This window comes from Sander vitreus, chromosome 15 (assembly GCF_031162955.1).
Source record: "Sander vitreus isolate 19-12246 chromosome 15, sanVit1, whole genome shotgun sequence".
In the NCBI taxonomy this organism is placed as follows: Eukaryota; Metazoa; Chordata; class Actinopteri; order Perciformes; family Percidae; genus Sander; species Sander vitreus.
The window spans coordinates 12,979,202-13,002,411 of record NC_135869.1 but is presented as its reverse complement, the minus strand read 5'-3'; the positions used below and the strand labels follow the sequence as shown (position 1 = coordinate 13,002,411).

General features: G+C 41.6%; 1 protein-coding gene across 3 annotated transcripts in view; it reads left to right on the top strand.

Moving 5' to 3' along the window:
* znf385c (zinc finger protein 385C) overlaps positions 1-23,210 on the top strand; it is a 125,688-nt gene that overhangs the window by 60,565 nt on the left and 41,913 nt on the right. The window contains exon 1 of one of the 3 annotated variants that reach the window (XM_078269977.1): positions 19,523-19,887. The exons of the other annotated variants lie outside the window; for them this stretch is intronic. Coding sequence (XP_078126103.1) covers positions 19,878-19,887 — 10 coding nt within the window. The 5' untranslated portion in view covers positions 19,523-19,877. Of the gene's footprint in view, positions 1-19,522; positions 19,888-23,210 lie in introns of those variants that run through there. 3 annotated transcript variants of the gene reach the window in all.

Below are 23,210 nucleotides of genomic sequence, written 5' to 3'. Positions count from 1 at the left end.
TGAACCATCGCATCCAATCATATACACACACAATACCAAGCTCCCTCCTCGCTGTCTTTTCTCTTCTCTCTTTCCCTGCTCATACCTGTAAGGCTCCTCTTTATTCCCCCCTCTCTCTCTCTCTCTCTCCTGTCTCTCTCTGAATTTGTTAAAATTTTCTTGGGATGTTAGTCTGCCCATGCTCGTTTTTACAGGAAATGTACACAACCGCTGCTGTTGAAATACAGTTCCTTGTTGGCCAATGTGCAAGGGCATCTACACGCAAGTCTATACATAACACAACAAGCCTGACCTTCATGACACCTTCTGCGCTTAAAGTGAGTGTCTTTATTTATTTTTTTTTAAAAGCTGCTGGGGTTCGAGAGCGTAACATTTTAGATGAGCTTGTCTCGTCTAATCCCTGCCTCTCTGGGGTGAGCCGCAGCATTTATGCCAGTAATGAAGTGCAGTGAGATGAAAGCCTTTTTAATGGGATTTAGTTAAACTGGGACACAAACCAGAAAGTCAGTGAGAGAGGAGGAAAACACTTTCTCATCATCACAGCCAACGTCATTGTTATTTCTGCTCTCATGCATGACTGGCTTGCATGCTGTGAGTGAATATGTGTGTCACCTCTCTTTGCTATTGGCTATAATACATGTCAATCACAGGGGTGTGTGTGTGTGTGTGTGTGTGTGTGTGTGTGTGTGTGTGCTTGCCATACTATACTGTATCTGTCTATTGAGGCATTACCTTGTCTGTAGTAAGCCATCGGTGTGCAGAAGAAACTATCCTTAGCTGGAAGTTGACCTAGCAGCCCCAGGTAGTCCCTTTCTTTTGGATGATCTGGAAGAAACCACTGCCACACACACACACACACACACACACACACACACACACACACACACACACAGCACATCACAGCTTTATTAAAACACCAAGAAACCCAAACTAGTGTAAAAGGTACATAACTTTTTCACAAAACTACATAAGTGTTGCTGTTCCAAAGTGGAAATATTAGGACTTTTGGCCTAATAATGGCTAGATTTGGATGTCATGACTAATTGCACCATGTGGGAATTAAGTATGTGGTCTGACCCTGTTGCAGTTGACAGTTGGAACATAAATCAAACAGTGTAATGTCCAAAGATTCAAATATTTTGCCCTCTAGACCAGTTGTCGCCAGTTGTTCCAGTTTGAATGTGCCTGTCAGAGTTAAGTCTGGAATTGTGACCATTTTTTTCACTGAGGAGCAGGAGAAATAACATAAAAAGCCTGAAAACTGAAAATGCAGTGTGTGCCAATTGTGAGAGAATTGCTTTCTAATCCATTTGATCTGGGTTCCAGTGCAGAAAAACTGCTGAGGTGAGGTTTACCTTGGTCTCACAGTTCACTGACCTTCAGCCCTTTGCAGTTACAAACTTCTTGCACATATCACTCCCATGCAGCATTACACCTTAATTTGCATTTTTCCTTAGTTTCGTCACCCTTAATATGCAGTGTAAATCAGCAAACGTATATTTCTATTTTGGTTAGGTACTAAAAAATTAATGTTTTGCCAGATTTTGGAGGATTACCTATGCAGACCTTTGTAGTCTCCATGATTTATTCAATGTATTTACCTTTCCCACCATCCAGAATAAAAAAACATCTGTGTTGGTGGTTATGTGTGGAACGCCTGGGCTCAATATATATTTTTTAGTATTCTTCAGGTCAGTTCCCAGCTTTAGATGTGTCGTACTCTGCACCCTCTGACAGTGCAGACAAAGCAAAATGGGATTTGCATACCAGGAAACAAATCACAGTGAACGGCTGTCGCAGTAAAGCGTTCAGCCTGTGAGAACCAGTGTGTGTGACCAGTGGTAAGTCAAGCTCGCTCCAGCCAGCCAGCGATCCTGCTGCTGCTGTGCTGAGTTTGGCTCATGACCTCCTCTGGGCCGCGCTGCCATACTGGCCCCCTGCTTATTGTTCTGTCAACAGCATCTGTTGGGCCTGATAACAGGATTAGACTAGCCCCCTATAGGCCTGCTGGAGCTAGCCTGGATTAGCCAGCAAAGCCTATGTTTCCATATATGTGTGTGTGTGTGTGTGTGTGTGTGTGTGTGTGTGTGTGTGTGTGTTTTATTAACTCAGAGTCAATCCCTTCTATCCTGTCAGAGAACTTACACCACAGCAAAAGAGGTCTGAAACCACCTCTTATCCTTTCTCTTATCCAGCATATAAAACCTGATTTCATTTTTCCTACCAAATTCTTCCTATTATCAATATACTTCCCAGATCTCTTATGGCACAGAGAGCCTATACGTTATGGGTTCAGTGCCAGGATGGACATTTGTATTAAGATTGGGCTCTCAAGTGCAAAGTAAATTGAGCATTATTATCCCGACCAATGCATTGAAGGCCGTGTCAAGGTTCGGTAGTGTGTTGTTCATGAATATAACATGTTTCTCTCGTCCTTGTTTTCCAGGTAATAAACCATTTCCCTGGTCAGAGAAACAGACATACTAATAAATCCCTGGATTAGAATCCCATGAAAAATAAAGCAGCATGAATAATCTCTTTCAAATCATGGTCTTGTTTGTTGTGGCGCTTTCCAGAGTAATCTATCAGAAAATTGGTACTAAAGACAGGCCAACAATAGCTCTGAACGTCTGGGAGACACACACACACACACACACACACACACACACACACACACACACACACACACACAAAGGTCGATAATGGCCTTGGCACCCTGTAGGGATGTGAGAGGCACACAGGAAGGGCACAATCCCAGAATACACAGTGGAAATCTCACAGGAGCATGGCAACAACGTCCCAAGCCTCCTTGACTTCCCCCTGGGATACACAAATCCCACTTCCCCCTCCCCATGTTATTCCCCACTGAGAATATACCTGCCAAAATGGTCGTGTTCCTGTGACATTCCTGCCAAGCCCTGCACTGGCTGATCTGTTTGGTTCTGCTTTACCCAGGAATTGGTCAGTTTTTTGGATTAAAAGAGGAAGAAAGCTTCATGTCATGACACACTATCATACCCACAGTTTTTGCTCTCCCTTACCACTATTTCTCTCCCTTCTCGAACATTGCCATGAAAATTATTTTGAGTCATTTCTCAGAAATGCGTCTTTTCCTGTTTCCTCTTCCATCCCGGCTTGTCAAGAGCCGCATTTAAATGGCTGGCAGATGCCACGCTGCAGTGTGGTGATTGTGGCATGTACAGTGTGTCACTGCGACTCGCTGTGTCATGCTGCACCGTTCATTTCCCACCAGTCAGATTTATCAGACACTCATCAGAAGAGGCCACTGGTCACCGTGCCTTCATCTCATGCTTCATAACTGAAGCGGCGCTGAGCAATGAGCCTGAGAAGTTGGTGGAGAGATGCAGTTTTAATCTCTCCTTGCCTCCCAATCTCCCTCAGGCCAACCGGTCACTCTCTACACTCTCAGTGCACTGTTTTTCACAATATACAGCACGGACTATCTTTTAATTTATAAAACATCAATACTTTAATAAAATATGCACAGTGTGTACACTCTGAGTTCACAAACACTTCCAGGTCAAAGCCCTCCAAATAAGTACACATAAGCCATGTATTATTGATTTGATTTTGTCTGATATATCCCCATCTGAAAACGTTGTTGTGAATATCCTTTCATAGAGACCAAGTATGGGCAGGAAGGGGAAAGAGAAATTTCCTCCCCAAATTACCCTATTTTTATACTTTCATTATTTGTGATTTGCATTGTTCTGTGTGTGTGTGTGTGTGTGTGTGTGTGTGTGTGTGTGTGTGTGTGTTTTCCTATTGAGTTGTATGTATTTGAACAGTATCGAGGCCCATCTCTATAGCTTAGGCCAGGGGTCTTCAACGTTTTTTAGGCCAAGGACCCCTAACCATAAAGAGAGACAAGCTGGGACCCCTCTACTACATATTGTATGAAATTAAGTTGCATGGTAAACTAGTCTTACAATAATGTGTAGGTTGGCCTAAAGCCTTTACACATACCTTTTCATGGTGCCCTACAATACTAAGCTATTAAAATAATTATTATTTACATATTCATATATCATCATGTTTTATCTCAAACACACGTGTGGATACTGCCCTCTCTTCTGTATCTGTGGCTACCATAGTGGCTACCTTACCTACAGGCCAGTAAGCCTATCATTAATGTTGTTGAGGTTGTTGTTTTTTTATGAATAGGCCGATTTATCTTTGCTAATAATATGTTGGATTCATGTTCATGGAATCAATGAATATTTTCAGACCTATTTTAATTTTTTGGGAAAAAAGAACACAATATGGTGCCGCCCCCCCCTGCAATGACTCTGAGGACCCCCTAGGGGTCGCGGACCTCCTGTTGAAGATCTCTGGCTTAGGCTATTTAAATGCTATGGTTAGCATTGGACAATCCTATGTACATGTCCCTATATGAGTATATATCAGCACCAATTCCAGTACCCTTAAAGTGATACCAAAACCATTCATACTTCATTTGATACCTTTCTTTCCTACTTCATTTGATACCCATCATGTAAATGGAAGCATTTAGTTGTGTAAAATGCCACCATCCCTCCTTCAGTCCACAGCCTGAGGGCGCGAAAGGCTCTAAGAGGACAGAAAGAGTGAAAACTAATCAATATAAACACTCCAACATCTTACTGCCCTCTCTTCAAACCAATTAATCAATAATAGTGAATTAATAATGGTAGGGTTTGATGGCATTATAGATTATATTAAAGTGAGTTGAGTATTTACATATATAGTGTGCTGCGAGTGGGAGAGAGCTGTAAGGGCAAGAGGGCTTCAGACGCTCCGTTTTGCTACTTTGAACAAAAAGGTGCCTTTTCCCTGTGCCTGCTCATCATCCCCCGCCCCCTGACAGAGCTTGTCTATCTGTCTATTGTCTCGCCATCACATCGACTCCCTGCCACTGCCTCTATCTATTATTCGTACTCTTCTGTTTGTCAGTCTCTCCTGCGCTTTCTTCCTCTCCACACTGTTAGCCTGTTTCTGTCAAACAGTTTCTTATTCTGTGTCTTCTCGTCGGCCCCCGCTCTTTACCTCATTTTAACAAGCATTTTATCATATATAACCATGTCTGTCTCCGCGCGTGCACACACCCCAGGCGTGCGTCAGTCCTGGATCTTCTTGATGATGAGTTTACATGTGCACACACACACACACACACACACACACACACACACACACACACACACACACACGCAGGTCCACGTCAGCATGCACACACACATGCTCACAGTTACACACACACACACACACACACACACACAGATGGTGTGCAGGTGAAAGATGTGACATAGTCCAGATAACAGGCCATTGCATCCTCTAATCCACATCGCAATTTGAAGCAGCCTCGGCTAAATTCCAGTGACACAGCTCATTCTCTCACTGCCTCTCAATGTCTATGCCTTTGTGCCTCTATAGTTTATTTATTTATTTGTCCTTCCTCTGATATATTTGATTTGTGTTTATCTGCTAGTGGGCCTTGTGCTGTCCATAGTGATAGTCGGTCATATTTTGTCTATTTTTTTACCTGTAGCAAGGCGACTAGACAGTCTACACCATCCAAACATTAAAAATGACTTGTGCTTTTACTGGTTTTGCCTACAATTATCAAATAATAATGTTTGTAATAACAGTCATAATTCATAACTTTTACCACAAAAAATACAGCCAGCTTTATAATTCGCTATTATGCCCTGTGGTAGGACTCATACTTACATACTGTAGTGACACCGTTATGCATGCATACACACGGGGTTTGCACAGTGATGCTTACACACTGTTGCTATGTGGATTGTTCTTTACAGTGTGTGTGTGTGTGTGTGTGTGTGTGTGTGTGTGTCTGTGAGTGTGTGTGTGTTTGTGGAGTAGAGGATGGTGTTTGCAGATTGTGCTCGGTCCAGTAAACCCCTCCCAGTCAGAGCGGAGCTGTCTCAGCTTGTCAGCATTAGACTTGTGTGGCACCCTGATCCACCCCGACAGTCAGCCACGGGAAATGATAGAACGTGAAACCGCCCCACAGCAACCATGTGACCCGGCATGCAGGGGCGAGTGGGCAGTCAGGAGGGTGGGGGTTGGGGGTGGGTGGTGGATGTGATGGGAAAAACAGGATGGCAGCATGGTGATGCGTCCTCACAATAGCAGAGGCAAAAACCACAGCCCCGCCTGGCACAGCACAGACAAGACGCACAACACCTTGGCACGCACACAGACAGACAGACAGACAGACACACACACACAGTGACATTGGGTGCAGGCCACGACTGCTGTGATATTTCTTCCAGTTGAATGGCAGTGAAATGAATCTTAGCATACCTGGTTCTAGACCTTTAGGATCATGCCATTTTCTGTAACTCCACATGCTTTAGTTGCCACAACCAAACATGAACACAGACACAAACATGGACACAAATACACACAGGTGGGTCCAACCTGATTATGGTATAGACACAGAGAGCAGCCTCCACTACAAGAAGAGAGTTTAAAAAGTAATTTAGTCTATTATTAACTCAATAAGTTATATTTAGCCAATACTTTGTTTGGTGAATGCAGGCAATATTTTATGCAAAAAAAGAAATATTAAGAAAATTAAAATAGTTTAATACAAGACCAGACCTTTTTCAAACTGCTTTTCATACACAAAATACTGTATGAAAATTGTTTTTTCTTGGTATACCTGATGCAGCTGGTCTGATTAACTGTTCAATTAAGTGATTCATATTTTTTTTATATATGTGTTATTGAATTAAATTTGATCTCAAAACGTAATATGCCAAACCAAAATCATTATTTTTATCAAGGTGCCTAACCTGTACGTGATTATTCCTTATTCCTTTGTCCTTTATTTGGATCCCCATTAGCTACTAACAATGTAGCAGCTACTCTTCCTGGGGTCCACATACAACAATCACAACATATACATAAAATACCAAACATTCAATTTTACATACATTTAAACAAGATATACTGTATAGTGCAAGTAAAAGAATATCACTGTCTGTAAATTTTTCACAAATTAGTGTCAAATAAAAGAACATCACATTCTGACAATTACAGTCCAACATAGTTAGATTGCTGAAGGATTGATAAAGGAAGATTAAGTGATTTACAGTAGGGCCTTATTTTCTCCAGAGTAATTTCTCCCAGCAGGCCTTCACAAACGGGGCAGAGTGAGGTTATGGGCCGGGTGGGGCTTCACATTTATGGCCCCTTTCTTTTACAGATTTTCCAGGCCTGGAACATCAGGTGCGTCAGACGCTGTCATATTTCCAGGGAAGAGCGAAACCCCAGTGTTTCCACTAGGCCATCCGTGGCTCAGTGCATACCTCTCAGTGGATTTCTTTCCCCTCTCACCTTCAATATCCCCTCTCGTCCCTTAAGATTGAACTGCATCTCAAATCATAGCTGTTTCTCCTCCCTATGCCTCTTTTTCCTTCTCTGACGGTCTGCTTCCATACTGCCACATTGTGTAAATCTGATGGAGAATGCCAGAGAGCTTCTTTGCTTCTTTGTAGTACTCTGTTTTTTCTGTCATTTTTGATGTGTAGAACACAGTAACCACACTACAGCCGTAATGTGTCTCTGTGGCGGTTTCAAGTGTACAATATTTGCACGGATTCTCCTCTAAAGCACAAGCCTTGTTAAAAAAAACTGCACATGCAAACCATGCCAATGTAACGCTTATCCTTTCATTAAACAAATACAAATGGTAAACAAATGCGCCCACAAGTGGTTTAGCTGTCATAGTTTAGTGTTTAAGATACCTCATGTATTGTCTTCCTTACCTTCACTTTAGATAAATGCTAAGTTGACCTTGCTGATTGTGAGGACGGTCACTAGCCACATGTATTATGTGAAAGACCTTGCTTTCAACTCTGAATAGCCTTATCTTTAGTGTACAAAGCAGCATTCTGCCACTGCAATGACTCTGCTTCCCTTTATCTGAGTCAACAAGCACGCTCACATCCACTGCCTTGTTGTATTATTTATTGGACCCAAAGACAAGCTCTTCAAGGTGAATACCACCAAACTGTAAAAATATTTTTATGAGTGCTGTGCTTAAATATATCCAGTCTTTATATTTAGATAATGTATACTGAATCAACGTGTATTATCAGAAATGATTAGCCTTTGTTTCTACCTTGATTTTACTCATTATCATATCCAAATTAAAAGTGAAAGAAATGGTTAATGTTTTTCATTTGTAGCCTTAAAGCAATAAAAGCTGGAACATTTGAAAGCATGTGTAGACATTTATGTAGTTTTTTTCTGTTCTTTTTATTACTTCATAGACCAGGGTACTCTCATCAGTATGTGTGAACACGAGTAACCCTGCAAACACAGTCGTATATGTGTTGTACAGCCCCAAGACACTCCACTGATAATAAATAAGAGCAATGCAATGTTTGTCTGTTATAGTAGAGCACTAAAGCAGAAGATGATCATTTATTCAATGTCAGTCAACTTGGCTGTTGTCCAGTGTTGGGGAGTAATGGCGTACATGTACCAGCGTTACGTATTCAGAATACAAATTATGAGTAACTGTATTCCATTACAGTTACAATTTAAATAGTTGGTATTTAGATTGAAATCAATGGATTACATGCTGATACTTCTCTGTTTCACGGGTTTATTCACTCTCGCAACTGCATGCATTTCCCAGAAGCCCCAATATGAAAACTAAAAAATTAGCTATTTGCGTGATCACTGATAGAGGTAGAGATGGAGCCGGAACCGGCACAACAGAGCCAGGGCAGAAATGCGTTTCTATCTTGGAAATTCAAACAGCATTTCACATTAAAGAAAGAACAGGGAGAACAAAATATAACTGTGCAGTGCAACCTCTGCTTGCCAGCAACCAACCTCCTTTCAGCGTCCAAATTAATTAAATTAAAACACCTTGCTATTTTATAGTTGACATGCAACTTTACATTCTCCTACATTTTCTAGCCCCAGAGCCGTTGAAAGACTAGCCCCGTTTGATGCTGGCTAACATTAGCTAAAATTAGCTCGTGGTAGCTTAGACTGCGGTTAGATTTTTGTAGTATGCAGTTCGGAACTACAAATACAAAAATCTATCTGCTTGTTCAGGTACACATTCAGCCAGTTGGAACAGAAGAACACACCAGAATAGGCCTGTTTAGTAAGCTGTATGTGATGGCCGCATTCCTACACTTATAAAATGCAATTCAATGTGGAAGTAATCCAAGTATTCAGAATACGTTACTCAGATTGAGTAACGTAACGGAATACGTTACAAATTACATTTTTGGGCATGTATTCTGTATTCTGTAACGGAATACGTTTTGAAAGTATCCTTCCCAACACTGCTGTTGTCACTTTAATCTTTCCCGTATTTTCCAAATAACTCACACAGGAGCTCTACATCGACCTGACAATACACAGCAAATCAGTTGTCCATTTCTGCCTTTAAGAAATGCTCATGAATGTATGCCAAGATAGTCTGAACCCTACAGTAACAAAAATGCATTACAAGGCTAAAATGTAACACTATTCCCTTTCAGATTCTTTCTTATGTTTCAATTCAAACCTCCTGCTCACCACGCTCTCTATCACAAGGAAATGAAACAGCATAAATGCAGCGACTGCAGAATAATCTCAAATTCAAGTAATCACTCATATCAAAAGGTAAATGAAAGAATATAAACAAAGTTACTGTTAGGGAATAATTAAATAATCCATCTGATCACGTACGATGCATCGGTCTCTTGTTGCAGTTGTGATATCAACAAGTGGAAGCAGGCAATGAGCTTTAACTCAAAAACTGTGCCGTGCTTATCTACAGCAGGACTCTTGATGCTATTCTTGGGCAAAACATTTGCCATTGAAGAGTGGACAAAGAAAAAGCCATTGGGTCATTAAAATCAAAATGGGTTATCATTTTGGAACCTGAATGTTGTGATACAATTTTGCCTGATTTGAAATCTGTATATTTGATCTTAGTCTGGATCAACGGAAGTACATTTCCATGCCGGATGTCCCTCGCTTTACACTCTCCGTGTGTTGTCGTTCTTAAACTCTGTTCGCTTCGGGAAACAACAACAAACCTCGAACAAGCAAGCTATAAAATTGCAAATTTTGAAGAACATTTGGATCGTGCAACAAGGCAGGCCTGCTTAGTTCTTTCTGTGAATGGTTGTAAAGATTTACAAAAATGTTTTTATGGCATTTACTATCTAACTGGGACATTTTGGGACCGACTGGTGGGGATTGCTATGTACCGTTGCTGCATCTGGAGATTAGCACCGCCCAAGACCATTGTGATTGGTTTAAAGAAATGCAAACAACCCAGAGTGTTTTTTTTCTCCTATCCCAAAATGTATGTGTTGAGTAGCCAGGCCTTACTCCGCAGTGCTGTGGAGATGGTCCACAATGTGAGACTAATTTGACCTTAATGTTTAAATGTGTGGAAAGCTGACATAAGTCCTGAGAGATTCCAAAAGGTCAGGGGTCACCTGACCCATAATGATTCATCATCTGGGGAACATGCAGCAGATTTCATAGAAATCCTTTTACTTTTTTTCAAGATACATTGTCATGGGCCAAAGTGTTGGTTATTGAGACACCAGGGCATTGGAAAGGGTCAAAGTATGGGACAATGAATATCCATAACAGATTTCATGGCAAACTGTCTTAGTTTAAAAAAAAGACATCACTGTGTTGGACACTGTGAATAACAGCCTATAAAAGAACCTCTGCCTTGGAATACTCATAATGTGTTACAGTTATGTACCATAACCTTCCAAGGAAGACAACAGCAGTGAGTTGTTATTTCTGCAAGCCTTTCACAGATGGCAAAGCACATGAGGGGGTCAAGTTCAGCATAAAACCAAATACGTGCAGACATTTTCACGTTACAATATTTAATTGTGTCCATGAGCTTTCACACAAATCTTCCATTCAGCCAAAGTGTCCAGTTATTCTTGGCAGCAGTTACGTCAGTATGACTGCAGACGCTCTTGTGTTTTCTATTCCACTTGAAGCACGAAGCAGACATTACGATTCCCACCTGCCTTTCGTTCCCCTCAGCCCACAGTTTCCCCTCTCCAGCTGATCTGTTTTGCTCTCCCTCACATCCTCCTCATCCCGATCTCCTCCATCATCCTGTGAATCCAACCAAGGCAACGAAACACAGTGATGATTTATTGATGTTAGGGAAACCGTCTTCCCCTCCTTACAACTCTCTTTCTCTCCCTCTCTCTCTCTCACTCACACACACACACACACACACACACACACACACACACACACACACACACACACACACACACACACACTTTCACTCTGTCTCTTCTTGTGTTTGGCTGTCTGTGAAACCATATGTGACAGTGATGCTAAATGGGGCGTCCTCTCCCATGTTCTGATGAGATGAGGAATGTGCAGGTGGCAGAGCTTACAAGGACAACTCTCTCTCTCTCTCTCTCTCTCACTCACTCACACACACACACACACACACACACACACACACACACACACACACACACACACACCGCTCCTCTGCAGTGTCATGCTAAGATGACAGCATCTCCCAGCTCTGGGGTTAACTTGCATAATCGAGGTATTTGACACTATCTGCTCCATTTTTTAAAGAAACACAATGTGTCAAGTGACACCAGGTGATGACATCATCTGCAATAAGAAGACCTTTTAGTAACAGTCAGATGTTAGTGGTTTTAAGTGCATTAGTTCAAGAATTTCAAATATTATCAGCTCAACATATCTACTGTAGTCAGGGTTATTTTTGGAACAGTTTACTGCACAGGGAATGTTGGCTGCATCCAGTCTGCCAGCCATCGCCCACAACAATCACGTCTTATGTTAACAGGGGAAACCTGGTGAATCAAAACCTTATGTTATCTGTACATACAAAATCTTACTCATAAGCAAAACATGTATAATCATGTATAGTTATTACTTACAATAATATGGCCTCATTAATTATTTATTGCTGCTTTATAGATCAAGTATAAGCCATTTGTAAGAATAATATTTGAGTTACCAGGTTGTTAAAAATGTCCTCCAGCATATCTTGCTTGTGTTTTTATCCAGCTCTTTAATTCATCAGTCACATCACCACTTGAGTTCTGTAAAAGAGCTGCAGAGCAGCAAAACCAAAATACATGTATTTACTTATTACTGCAAAATTTAGAACTCCAGATGTGAGTGAATTATTAGAGTGAGCTATCTAAAAAGACAAAGGAGGAAGATACACCTGAGTTGTAAATGTTTCAGTCATAACTTGTTAATAAATGTTTTTTGGTGCGTAGGATATGATCAAAAGTAGCAGATCAAAAGCTTAGAGAAAGTCCCGGTCTTAGACCTTCATCAGGTAAATTCCTAAGATCAGAAGAAAAGAAAAAAAAAGAAGGAAATATATATATATATATATATATATATATATATAGTGGGCATTTTAGGCCTTTATTTATACAGGACAGCTGAAGACACAAAAGGAGAGAGAGACTGACCTGCAGTAAAGGGCCACAGGTCGGAGTCGAACCCGCGGCCACTGTGTCAAGGAGTAAACCTCGATATATGGGCGCCTGTTCTACCAGGTGAGCTAGTCAGGCGCCCAGAAAAAAAATATATTTAAAGGAACAACAATCAATCAATTAGGATGTAAAGCCAATCTTAATGATACACAAGGGTGAAGCAAACTCTTACTTTTATTTATTTTTCGTATCTCTTTTGAAATAATGCTTGTTGCTACAGAGTCTTTCAGGGATAAAAGAATAATATTCTCATGTGCAAGTTGACCAAGAAGCTAATCATCTAAAACACACGCTGTTGCCTTCAGGTGCTTTTACATGACTGGGCATCTTACACTGTAACCCATCAGCAACTGTCTTTTTTTGTCCATCCATCTTCAGATTACTTTAGCTGCAGTCAACCCTCCCAGTCCTCCTCTAACCTCCTGTCAGTCTTTCTGTTACTTAGTTAGTCTCTCTGTCACTCAGTCAGGTAGACAGCCAAGTCGTTATGCTCCGAGGGCGTTCCCTCACAATGCTTTTCAATTCATTTGTTTGTTTGTCAGAGAAAGAGGGTGTGAATAGTGTGGGGAGACGGAGAGATTTTGGTCTAGTGAAAGATAGTGAAGTGGAAAAAAATATGCCAATGAAGTAAACAAATTACTGAAGTGACTGAGAGAGAGGGATATAGAAAGGTGTCAATTTAGAGAGTGAGAGCTTAGTGCCAGATTTTCAAAAAGAAGAGAGTGTGATAAAGAGAAGGAAAAATGTCCAGAGTTTACTTTAGATGAAAATGTTATGTAACAGAGGGAGAAAAAGCAAGAGCTTATGGTTTAGAGAAAAAAGAGGGAGACTGAAAGCTGTTACTTAAGAGAGGGGGGAACTGACAGAGCGAGAAAGGAAAATTGTTAGTTTAGAGAGAGAGAGGAAGCGGGGGAGTCAGGGAGAAAGATAGATGGCTCTTTGCCTTATGTGCTGCTGCCAGTCATTACCTAGTCAGGCCTCAGCAGCAGGTTGGCAGCGGCAGCTCCAGCTCTAATTTGAGGAGGCCGGTGGCTTGGAATAGCAGAGAAAGAGGCAGGGCTAGCTTTCCTCTTTGCTTGTTCATAAATTTGCCTGTCACTCATTACATCCCAGCTTGTGGTTGGGATCAGAAAACCCCATTTCCAAACACATTTGCATTTGTCAGAAGTTCCTATGAAGCAGAAGCTCATAAAGCCTGGCTGTGTGCATGTTGAATATTTTGTTGTATTTATGGTGAACACCACAAACGCATACTGTGAACTGTCCTGCTATTTATTTATTTATTTATTTTTTTACAGAAGATGACTTCTGATGTGGCCATCAGAATAAAAAAGAGAATCTATAGCTGTGCATCAATATCCATTAACACAGAGGAGTGGCCACAGCATGTCTTGTTCAGTATATCACACAACTCCCACACCCACATTCCCACACTCTCGTAAGCACCAGCTCATCAAAAACAGCTGTGTCACTCTTTTCACGCTCTTGATTTCCCGCCGCATATTAGAAAAGAAAAAGGTGGACATTAGGAGGCTGTCGCGCCTTGACAGGTATTGATCAGGCTGCTCTTGAGAGACTGCCAGATGAACTTTACATCAGTACCAGAGAGAGGATTTCTGGGGGGTTTGTTGCCATCTGTTAATGACTGATGCAAGTTGGGGTATGTGAGGGGAATGTAGGCAAAAGAGGGAGGGGAGGTGGGTGTTGAAATGCCCAGATGCCACTGCTAAAACGATGTTGCATGGTATTAAACTTACACAGCACTGTCATTTTCTCAGGTGACAGCAGCTATCTCCATATTTCACGCTTCCACTTCCTTCCTCCCCTCAAGTCTCACTGTCACGCTGTCCCGCAGCACCCCCCGCCACTCTCCCACCCATCTATACCCCCACCCGACCCACAGCCCATCCACCCCAAACCAACCCGGCCCACTGTGGTGACAGCGCCGGCACGCAACAGTGAACGTGCACACTGCATGATGATTACAAGCCGCTCACCTCATCTTGTAGTTTCCACCTTACCTTCCCATTCCCAAATCATACATAAGATGTAAACAGACATCACATTTATCACAAATGTTTCACTTCAGTTCTCGTATTGAAATCCAGCATTGAATCATGCTAGTATTTGCAGACATCCAAAGGGCTTTAGCTGAGCATAAAAGTACTGAGTTGTGGAAAGACTTGAGTGTGAAAGTTGACCTTCTCTTCTCTCCAGGGTCCATCACTCATCACTAGATACTCGACTCTCTGCAACTCAGTAAATACCATTAGCATTAACAAAGTCATGTGTTTGCCATCTCCCCCCTAACTCATGAAGAGAAACAATCATTTTGGAGATTATTTGTGCTGACCTAACATGCATTACAGTACTTTCACCATGGCAACTTGAAATAAGCAAGTATGATAAAATCATATATATTACCATGACACAGTTTAAAGGTCAAATTATCGCAGTTTTATTTATTATCCTAAGGAGCAAGCTCGGGATATGCACTTTATGTTGTAGGCATGGGCCGGTATACAATTCTGACGGTATTGCAATTACAGCTTTAAAATTCATTAAATTAAAATTTAAAAAACACAATGTATTTTATTTTTAAACACACTGCACACTGGCAGGGAGATGGACTACTAAACTGCAGTTTCTCTCCTTGAAGACTCATACCTTAGGAACGGTATGACAGAAAATGTTAGTGGTTTTGAAACCTTGACTTTTTCAAACCGTGGTATACCTTGAAAACGGTAACCGGCCCATGTCTAGTATGTTGCATCATGTTTTTTGCATGTTGGCAAATCAGTCGATTTAGTATGAAGTCTTAAAAGATTATCTGCAGTGAGGTGAGCTAATTTTGTGATTCACGTGTTTTTCCAATAACTTGCTTAGTTGTTTTAAGAAGTATATCATTTCAAAACGCAGTACCACAATAATGCCTGGATTATGTTCCCTGGCAACATTTTTCTAGTATAGGAAGTCGGGCTGAAACGATTCCTCGAATAATTCGATTACAAAAAATCCTCGATGCAAAATGATTTGCCTCGAAGCTTCGTTAAATCAATGTTACCAACGTTGTATTGCTGACGGGCGGTGTTTCCACACGGATCATTATTATTGTCGCACACCAGACTCTGCTAAGTCTGCGGGCGGCACATGCCAGAGCGTAAATAGTGAAGGGCTAAGAGAAGGGACAGGCTGGAGAAAACGACAGAAAGTGTCCAAAGTTTGGAATCAGTTCAAACGTAGTTAAAACGAGAACTCTGTTCAGTGTGTCTACTAAACCTGTTCGAGTCGTGATTCACTCGGATCTTTAACCCGAGTCTTTAAATTGACTCACGAATCGCGAGTCTCTAGTATCATTAACCCGGTTCAGTTGAGTCCCACTACAATTCAATCTAAAATGATAACTGCGCCACACACAAACCTCTTGCAACATTAGCTTCTACTATGCTAGCCATCTTAACTGCAAAAAGCTTTATAACTTACAATTTCGTAGGCAACAGCAACTCCACAAGTCAACTCAAGCGCCTGAGTGAGCAGAGAGACAGTCCCGACCCGCAGACTCAGAGCCGGAAGCTCACAGACCATGGGATTCACGAGTCAACGAGGGCTCGTGAGTTGTCGGGTGATTCATGAGTTGTCGGTGATTCATGAGTTTTCGCGCGAATCAGCTGGCTATATGAGTGGATCTGATTCAGACGAGCGAGTGAAGTCTCTCCTTGAGCTCAGAGTAAAGCAAATCCACAACAAAAGCCATTCTTTTCACTTCTGAAATAACATTGTTGAAATGTTCTGCACGTAGCCTAGCTAGGCCTACTGTAGGTTTGGTGTATAAATGTAGTGTGTTAAAATGCAATTAGGGCGAGCAGACAGTCCGTAAGCTCATCTCGCCGACAACTCGTGGTTTTTTTTTGTCTTCAAAAAACTTTATTATTCAAGTACAGATACACATACACATTGAAAACATTAAATGCATACATACATACATGAAAAAGGGGCGCATGGAATTTACATTAAAGAGGTTGTAAGTCATTGTGAATGTTCAGAGTCTGGATGGCTTTCTTATTTGTCAGTCCTATTAAAGTCTCAAAATATAATTTCATGTCATTTTTAAATGAATATTTGGTTTTCTTTCAGACCATTTACATTTATGGATATGTTTTCCAAAATAAAATTAAAAGATTCTAAATGAAAACATGGCATTTTATCCAAATCAAAAGCTCGCCTTGGATGTAGCATACAATACTGACTCAAGTGACTCGCACAACCCGGATCAGTTTAGTGAGTGACTCAGAATAACCCGAATCATTAAAAGGAATCGAGTTTGCCAGGCCTAATGTCTACTGAAAAAACGAACTAGCTTACCACAATAATAGCACGACGTCAGTGCTTCAGCATCTCAACAGAAAACATTTCTCATCCATTCCACGAAGCGGACCCAACAAAAGTAAATCACAGAGTTGTATGGACGCTGAAACTACACCAAACACACCAACTACCAAAAACAAAGACAAGAAAATACGTAGCAGTGACCACAATCTGATCTAAAGAGCCGACTTGTTGACTATCCCGTCGGAGAAACAGCTGATCAATGATCTACTAGCATAAGTGTAACAGAGCTCAATCTATTTTAATTTATATAATAGATTGAGTATTATTAATATTTACATATACATATATTTACATATAGGCCTATATACAGATCAGTCTCAGGTTGAAACTTGTAGTTCTGAAAGTTAAGTTGCACAACATGTTTATGTATGTTTAATGTATGCCTTAGTGTGAGGTTGTCATTTCAGAAAATGTTTTCTTTAAAAATTTTACAATGTAATATGGCACTTAAATGCACTTCATATGTTTTTGAGAGATGATATTGTAGGCAATGTAGGCAACAAAAATGTTGCTTTTTCCAAAAATTTTACCAAACTATTGCTTTTGCTCTTCAATAAAACAAAAGTATTTCTTATCCGATTACTCGATTAATCGATGGAATAATCGGTAGAATACTCGATTACTAAAATAATCGATAGCTGCAGCCCTAATAGGAAGTGCTACATTTATGTACCGCATGTAAGCCATAGGGATCAGGGTGGGCATCCAAAGTACAGGACTCTGACACCAGAGACATCCACTTGTGGCTTTTAGTTTAGGCAGCAAAAGCACTTTGGTTACGGCTACAGAAAGATTGTGGTAACCCAGCTGCATTATGTATTACGCAAAACATATTTGCTGTTGCAAATTAGTAGTATACAAATGTTATTTCTTCGAGACAGGGTTGTAAAATGAATAATGTTGCAAAGGTAACATGGACCACTGAGAGAATGTATTCCTACTCTACTGAAGTGGCTGTCTTTTAACATATAGAACAAATGGGTTATAACAAATCATCTTGGATGAGGCTGACTGATGTAAAGCTTGGAGCCATTCCTGTGTTTCTAATTAGCCCCGGCTTTGGCGTGCCAGCCAGCAGGCTGATGGTTGGCATGAGGCAGTGGGACAGCCCAGCTGCCCCCGTGTCCTCCACTCTGCCCCAGGAGAGTTTCTGGGTCCACTGCTGTCTCGGTGAAATGCGATTAAACAGAAACCTGAATTAGGAGGGGAAAGGTAGCTCACACCCCACATAACACTCTGTCAGAGGCAATATTTCATGTTTAAGGGGAACTCTCCATCAGCAATCTGATCTCTACCAGCCCTCACTGCTCCACGCTCCACTTTTACACTTGCAGTGTAACCCTGTGGAAAAGCACTCCACAACAAACTGATAAACAGCATCATGACTAGGTTATTGATATACAAGTATAAAATTAGACAACTTTAATAGCACAATAGCGACAGCAGATTAACCTTTATTATGACTGGTTGCACAGTGGTCAGGAACAATAAAGGCCTTTTCCCACAATGATGACATGAACACAGGAGCACCAGCAGGCATTTCTGCCAAACCAGCAAGTGCAAGAGAGGGGGAAAAGTGCAACAAGAGATAAAGGCAGAGAAAGACAGTGTAAAATTAGATGGATACAGTTTGAAGAGAGGAAAGAGAGGAGGAGTAAGGGGGAGAAAAGGGAAAAGAAGGGGAGAGAGAGGAAGAGTAAGGGGGAGAAAAGGGGAAGTGAACAAGAGAGGCAGAGAGGGAACAATTTAATGCTGTAATTAAGTTCCTGATAGCACCCTGGGAGATGTGCTTTGGCGTAGCTCCAGGACAGCTTAGCATTGCACCAAGGCTCTTCAGCCCACTATCTATGCTTACACACACACACACACACACACACACACACACACACACACACACACACACACACACACCATTCGACAAACAGATATTTAATTCGAGCAGGCTCTCTGTGCTCTCGAGCCAATTCCAAATCCCCGAATATGTGTCAGCTTCACCAAATTATGCATCGACAACAAGAGACACAAATGAGGAGCAGACTGGCAAGAGAGATGCCTGTGAGAAACCATCACTCGCAGTCACTCTCCTGTCGCTCATACTCACACTGCTGTGCACACAAGGTAGCTGCCTTGACAAGTGCACACAAATCATCCTTATGAGAGCACGAATGGAAACCTGTTTCAGAAAAATATTCTTTTCTTTCATTTCATGTTTACAGTGCTCCTATCATGCTTCTGCTACCTGAAGCCTTTCACAGCTTCCCGCTGCACCTGGTGTTTTTCTTTTTCTGCTATCTTCTTTGGCTGCATGGCAGGGCATACATAGGCCTATGACTCAACCATCAGTTATGGTGCTGACCTGTAAGATGATAAGTTTGACAAGAGGGCTAATGTGGTGCCAAGTTGTACAGGTATGAAGACTGTGGAAAAAAATAGCAGATAATATCCCCTTCTGCGCATTCCCCTTCTGTGCATTCATGTCAAGTTAAAAAAAAACGTGCTCACTGAGAGGAGGAGAGAGAAAGAGGTAGGACTACACAGTGGAAGAGATGACAAGGAAAGAGGACTCAGAGAGAGAGAGAGAGAGAGAGAGAGAGAGAGAAGGGAACAGGCAATTACAGCCAGCTCTCTCCAACAGCCCCATTCCTCGCCTCCTTCAGGCCAAGCGGAAAGCAGCACGAGCAGTAGGATTTAACTGAGGATAACGCGCATCGATAGGATCTGAGATTTCTCGGGGATTGGTCACCAAAAGAGGAGGAAAAAAGGATACAGTATCGCAAAGAAATAGATGTTACAGTGACAAGAGAGGGGAACAAGTCAGTCGGAACCGATAGATTCTGAGGCTCTTTACAACTACGTGCGTCGTGCATGTCCTCTCTCTCTGGGGATAAAAGTGCGTAAAATTGTTTCGGTTTTTACGCACGGTGACACGCCGAGCTGGAGAGACGCGGATACGGTCCTGGACGCACGATGCTGATCGGTAAGTGTTAAACACAATACAAACAAATACTCCACTATTTACCGGCGGTGATGTGGCTGCGCTAACTTTAGTAATCCGTATGATGCATTTATGAAGGATATCAGAAAAACCAGGGCTTAGGTCCATGGATGTTATAGAAATGTTGCAGCGGCACTATTAGAAATAAATTGTCTTTAAGCATTTCATTCTGTCATCCAAAACACATAAAGTATCTGACATTCAAACACAGTATTAAGAGGAACAGGCGGACTGAAAGTCGTTGCAGGAATAGCCTATTAAAAATACGGATGAAGTATACATTCTGGCGCGCACGCGTTTAAAGAGAGTTTTGTGATTGCATATCGTGTGGAATTTATCAATAGCCTCGGTCATGTAGTCGTTTACACGTCACATGGTCACTGCAGAATTTGAACTGTATCGATCAAGTTCTATGGAGCTCAAATAAGATACTGAAATCCAAATATGTGCGTCCTGACTGGTGCGGAGTTACGGACACCTCAGCCTCCTTATTCCTCCTCATTCCTCTGTAGCTGGCAGTTTATTCTTATATTGGAAAAATAAAGCTTATTGCTTTGGTAAAATAATATTGATAATGTGAAATATGTCTCTTCTGAAAAGTCAGAAAGTCCGAAACATCCCGAATGTTAAAAAAAAATGTGAAAAAATAAATAAAAGCCTACAGAAATCTGACCTGCATGTCACCGTCACCGGGTATCTATAAATGGAAATGAACGGTTACCTCGATCAGCAAAAACAGTTTTTCTAAAAATTGATTGTGTTGGAATCATTGGCTATCTGTAAAGCAATATTGATTTGACAGTGTGAAACAGGGTTATGGGAGGTTATGCGCATGGATCACTGAATAGCGCGGTTTCTAAATGATTTTTATTTTTATTTTTTTTCGAATATTGTTTGCATCTTTTCTTGATAATATAGTCAGACATGCTTCTAAAATAATCAATAAACATTTATTTTCAAATTTGAGAGGCTTCAGACAATTAGTTCATTTGTTTTTATTAATACAATTGATTACCATGCCTTGCCTTATTAAAGTAAGAGGGTTTTTAAGGATGGAAAAAATAATCTTGATTATATTTGATACTTTTGAGAGAAAAGAGACCCACTAAATCCAGAATAGAGAACTTCTTTACTTCATTTGGATAATTAACTTCATCTCATCTCTGATTATATCTGTGAATAAAGGTGTACATTTCTTTTGTGTGGGCTGAGCTGAGGGATGGACCTGCACCGCTGTGCTTAACCTGAAACACTGATTAGCCATGGCTCAATCTTCTTTTTTCTCCTGCCAAAATGCAACTATACTTACATATCTTTTTTTCTGGGTGAACTGAGCTTTGAGTCCTTCCTTACATTTCAGAGACGAAGAAATAGAAGACGGAGGAAAAGGTAAAAGTAAAAAGGATGCGATTATAACAAAGATCTAAAAGGAATATGCTGATAGTCTTGTTTACTGACTTGGATGTTTAATGGTTATATACTCAAAACACACAAAGATACACCAGGCCTGTGAATGTGATGGATCTTCCTAAGGGAGGTTGTGGGGTGCTTTGAGATCTCGGTGCTCTTAAAATGGCTTCGGCGCATGGGCCAATGACTCATGCAAATGGATGCCACATTAGCATTTCTCCAGATATTTATTTTTCCTAAACGCAACCTCCTATTCCCTCCTCCAGTGAGGATGGATGCACATGGGGCACCAAAGCCTTCAGCGTTGAGGTGTTTGGCTGAAATGTTGTCTTTGTTCCTCTCATGTCAGTGATCTATCCCTCTCGCCCTTTCAGTCAGCTGGTAAAAGTGCAGCTCTACTGTCAAGTGAAGCCCTAACTACTCAGGTCTTTGTCTTGTGCTGATTTCAGCACTGCCATTATGTCATCTTAAAAGCCACTTGGTGGGTCACAGGGGAGCTCTGTGGCTGCATCGGCTTCTTCTGAGTACCAGATAACAGCCGTTACTTGACGGCCGCCATGATAATTCACCGTGTTGCTGCTTTCTGAGAGGCAGGGCTCTGTTCCTATTCACTATTGCAGGTGAGGAGGAAAAAGAGCTGGTGGTGTGGGCTCAACCTTGTCTCACTTCATCCACCCATCCATGACCCCCTGCCGTCCCCCCATGCAGGCAGGAGACAGGTTGTGGGGCTGTGGGAGGGCTGATTACAGGCCTGTCCCTCTGGGAGTGGGTGCCATTCTTCCTCTTCCACTCCTTTTTTTATCTGCAGGATCTGAGGTGGGGGGTGGGAATGCATGGGAAGCAGGGGTAATCTGCGCTAAACAGGGTCCCAAGCTTGAACAGGGCTAATTACATGGGGTTAGGGTTACAGTCTGAGACCATTGTGTGGGGGCTGGCCACTCCCTGAAAGCAGATCTGTGAGAGATTAATGAAAATAAGTAGAATCCCATTAAATAGCAGTGTTGTTTCTTGGTAGTAGACAGGCATAAAGATAGCATATGTACAGTACAGTATATACAGTATTATATATAGCCCAACAGGCAGTCATGGACCTTGAGATGTCTGTGTCCACTTGGTTCCAGCTTTAATGTGTAGAGGCTGGAGGGGTTCCCAAGCAGTAGAGAGCAAGAGCCGGCTGATTGAAGTGGTTGTGCAGGTGGAGGGGGTGTAAAGGAGGGGGTTAATTTAAAGGCAGCACTGTTGAACAGAGGGTTTTGGTCCACTTCCCACCAACTCCACATCTGCACCATCAGCCTCTCAGACGAACAAGCTCTTCCTCGAGTGTGTGATTTGCTTTGGTCTTTTTGGTTAATGTAGCTGTGGGCTTCTGTCTGGACTGACACTGTGTGTGTGTGTGTGTGTGTGTGTGTGTGTGTGTGTACGTGTACACATGCATGCAAAAGCAAAGTGTGAGAGGGAATGAGACATTATGATGGATGGCTCTCCTGTGCCTGCTGTCTCTTTGTTCATCCCTCGTGGGCCAGTGGGATGAAGGTGGCAGCTCTACAGCTCCCGCTCAACCCATTTCTACCTTATCTCTGTCACATTCTCTCACACACACACACAGCAGAGACAAATAACCTAGTGCTCTATTAGCTCAACAAACACCTAAACTCGAATGACAAATATGTGGTCTTATTTTTTTATTTTTCATTACCTCAGGTCCTATTACTCTGCATCATCTCAGTAGAAACTCCTGTGAGAATGAGAGGAATGTCTCATACTAACTGTATAATATATTATTTCGTATTTATTGTTTCTCATCTTACTGCATTCTTTGATGTTGTGCCACTCGTGTGAAGTTCCATACCACTTTTATGCAGTAGTCGATGTATTTCTGTGGCTCTTTTTCATTT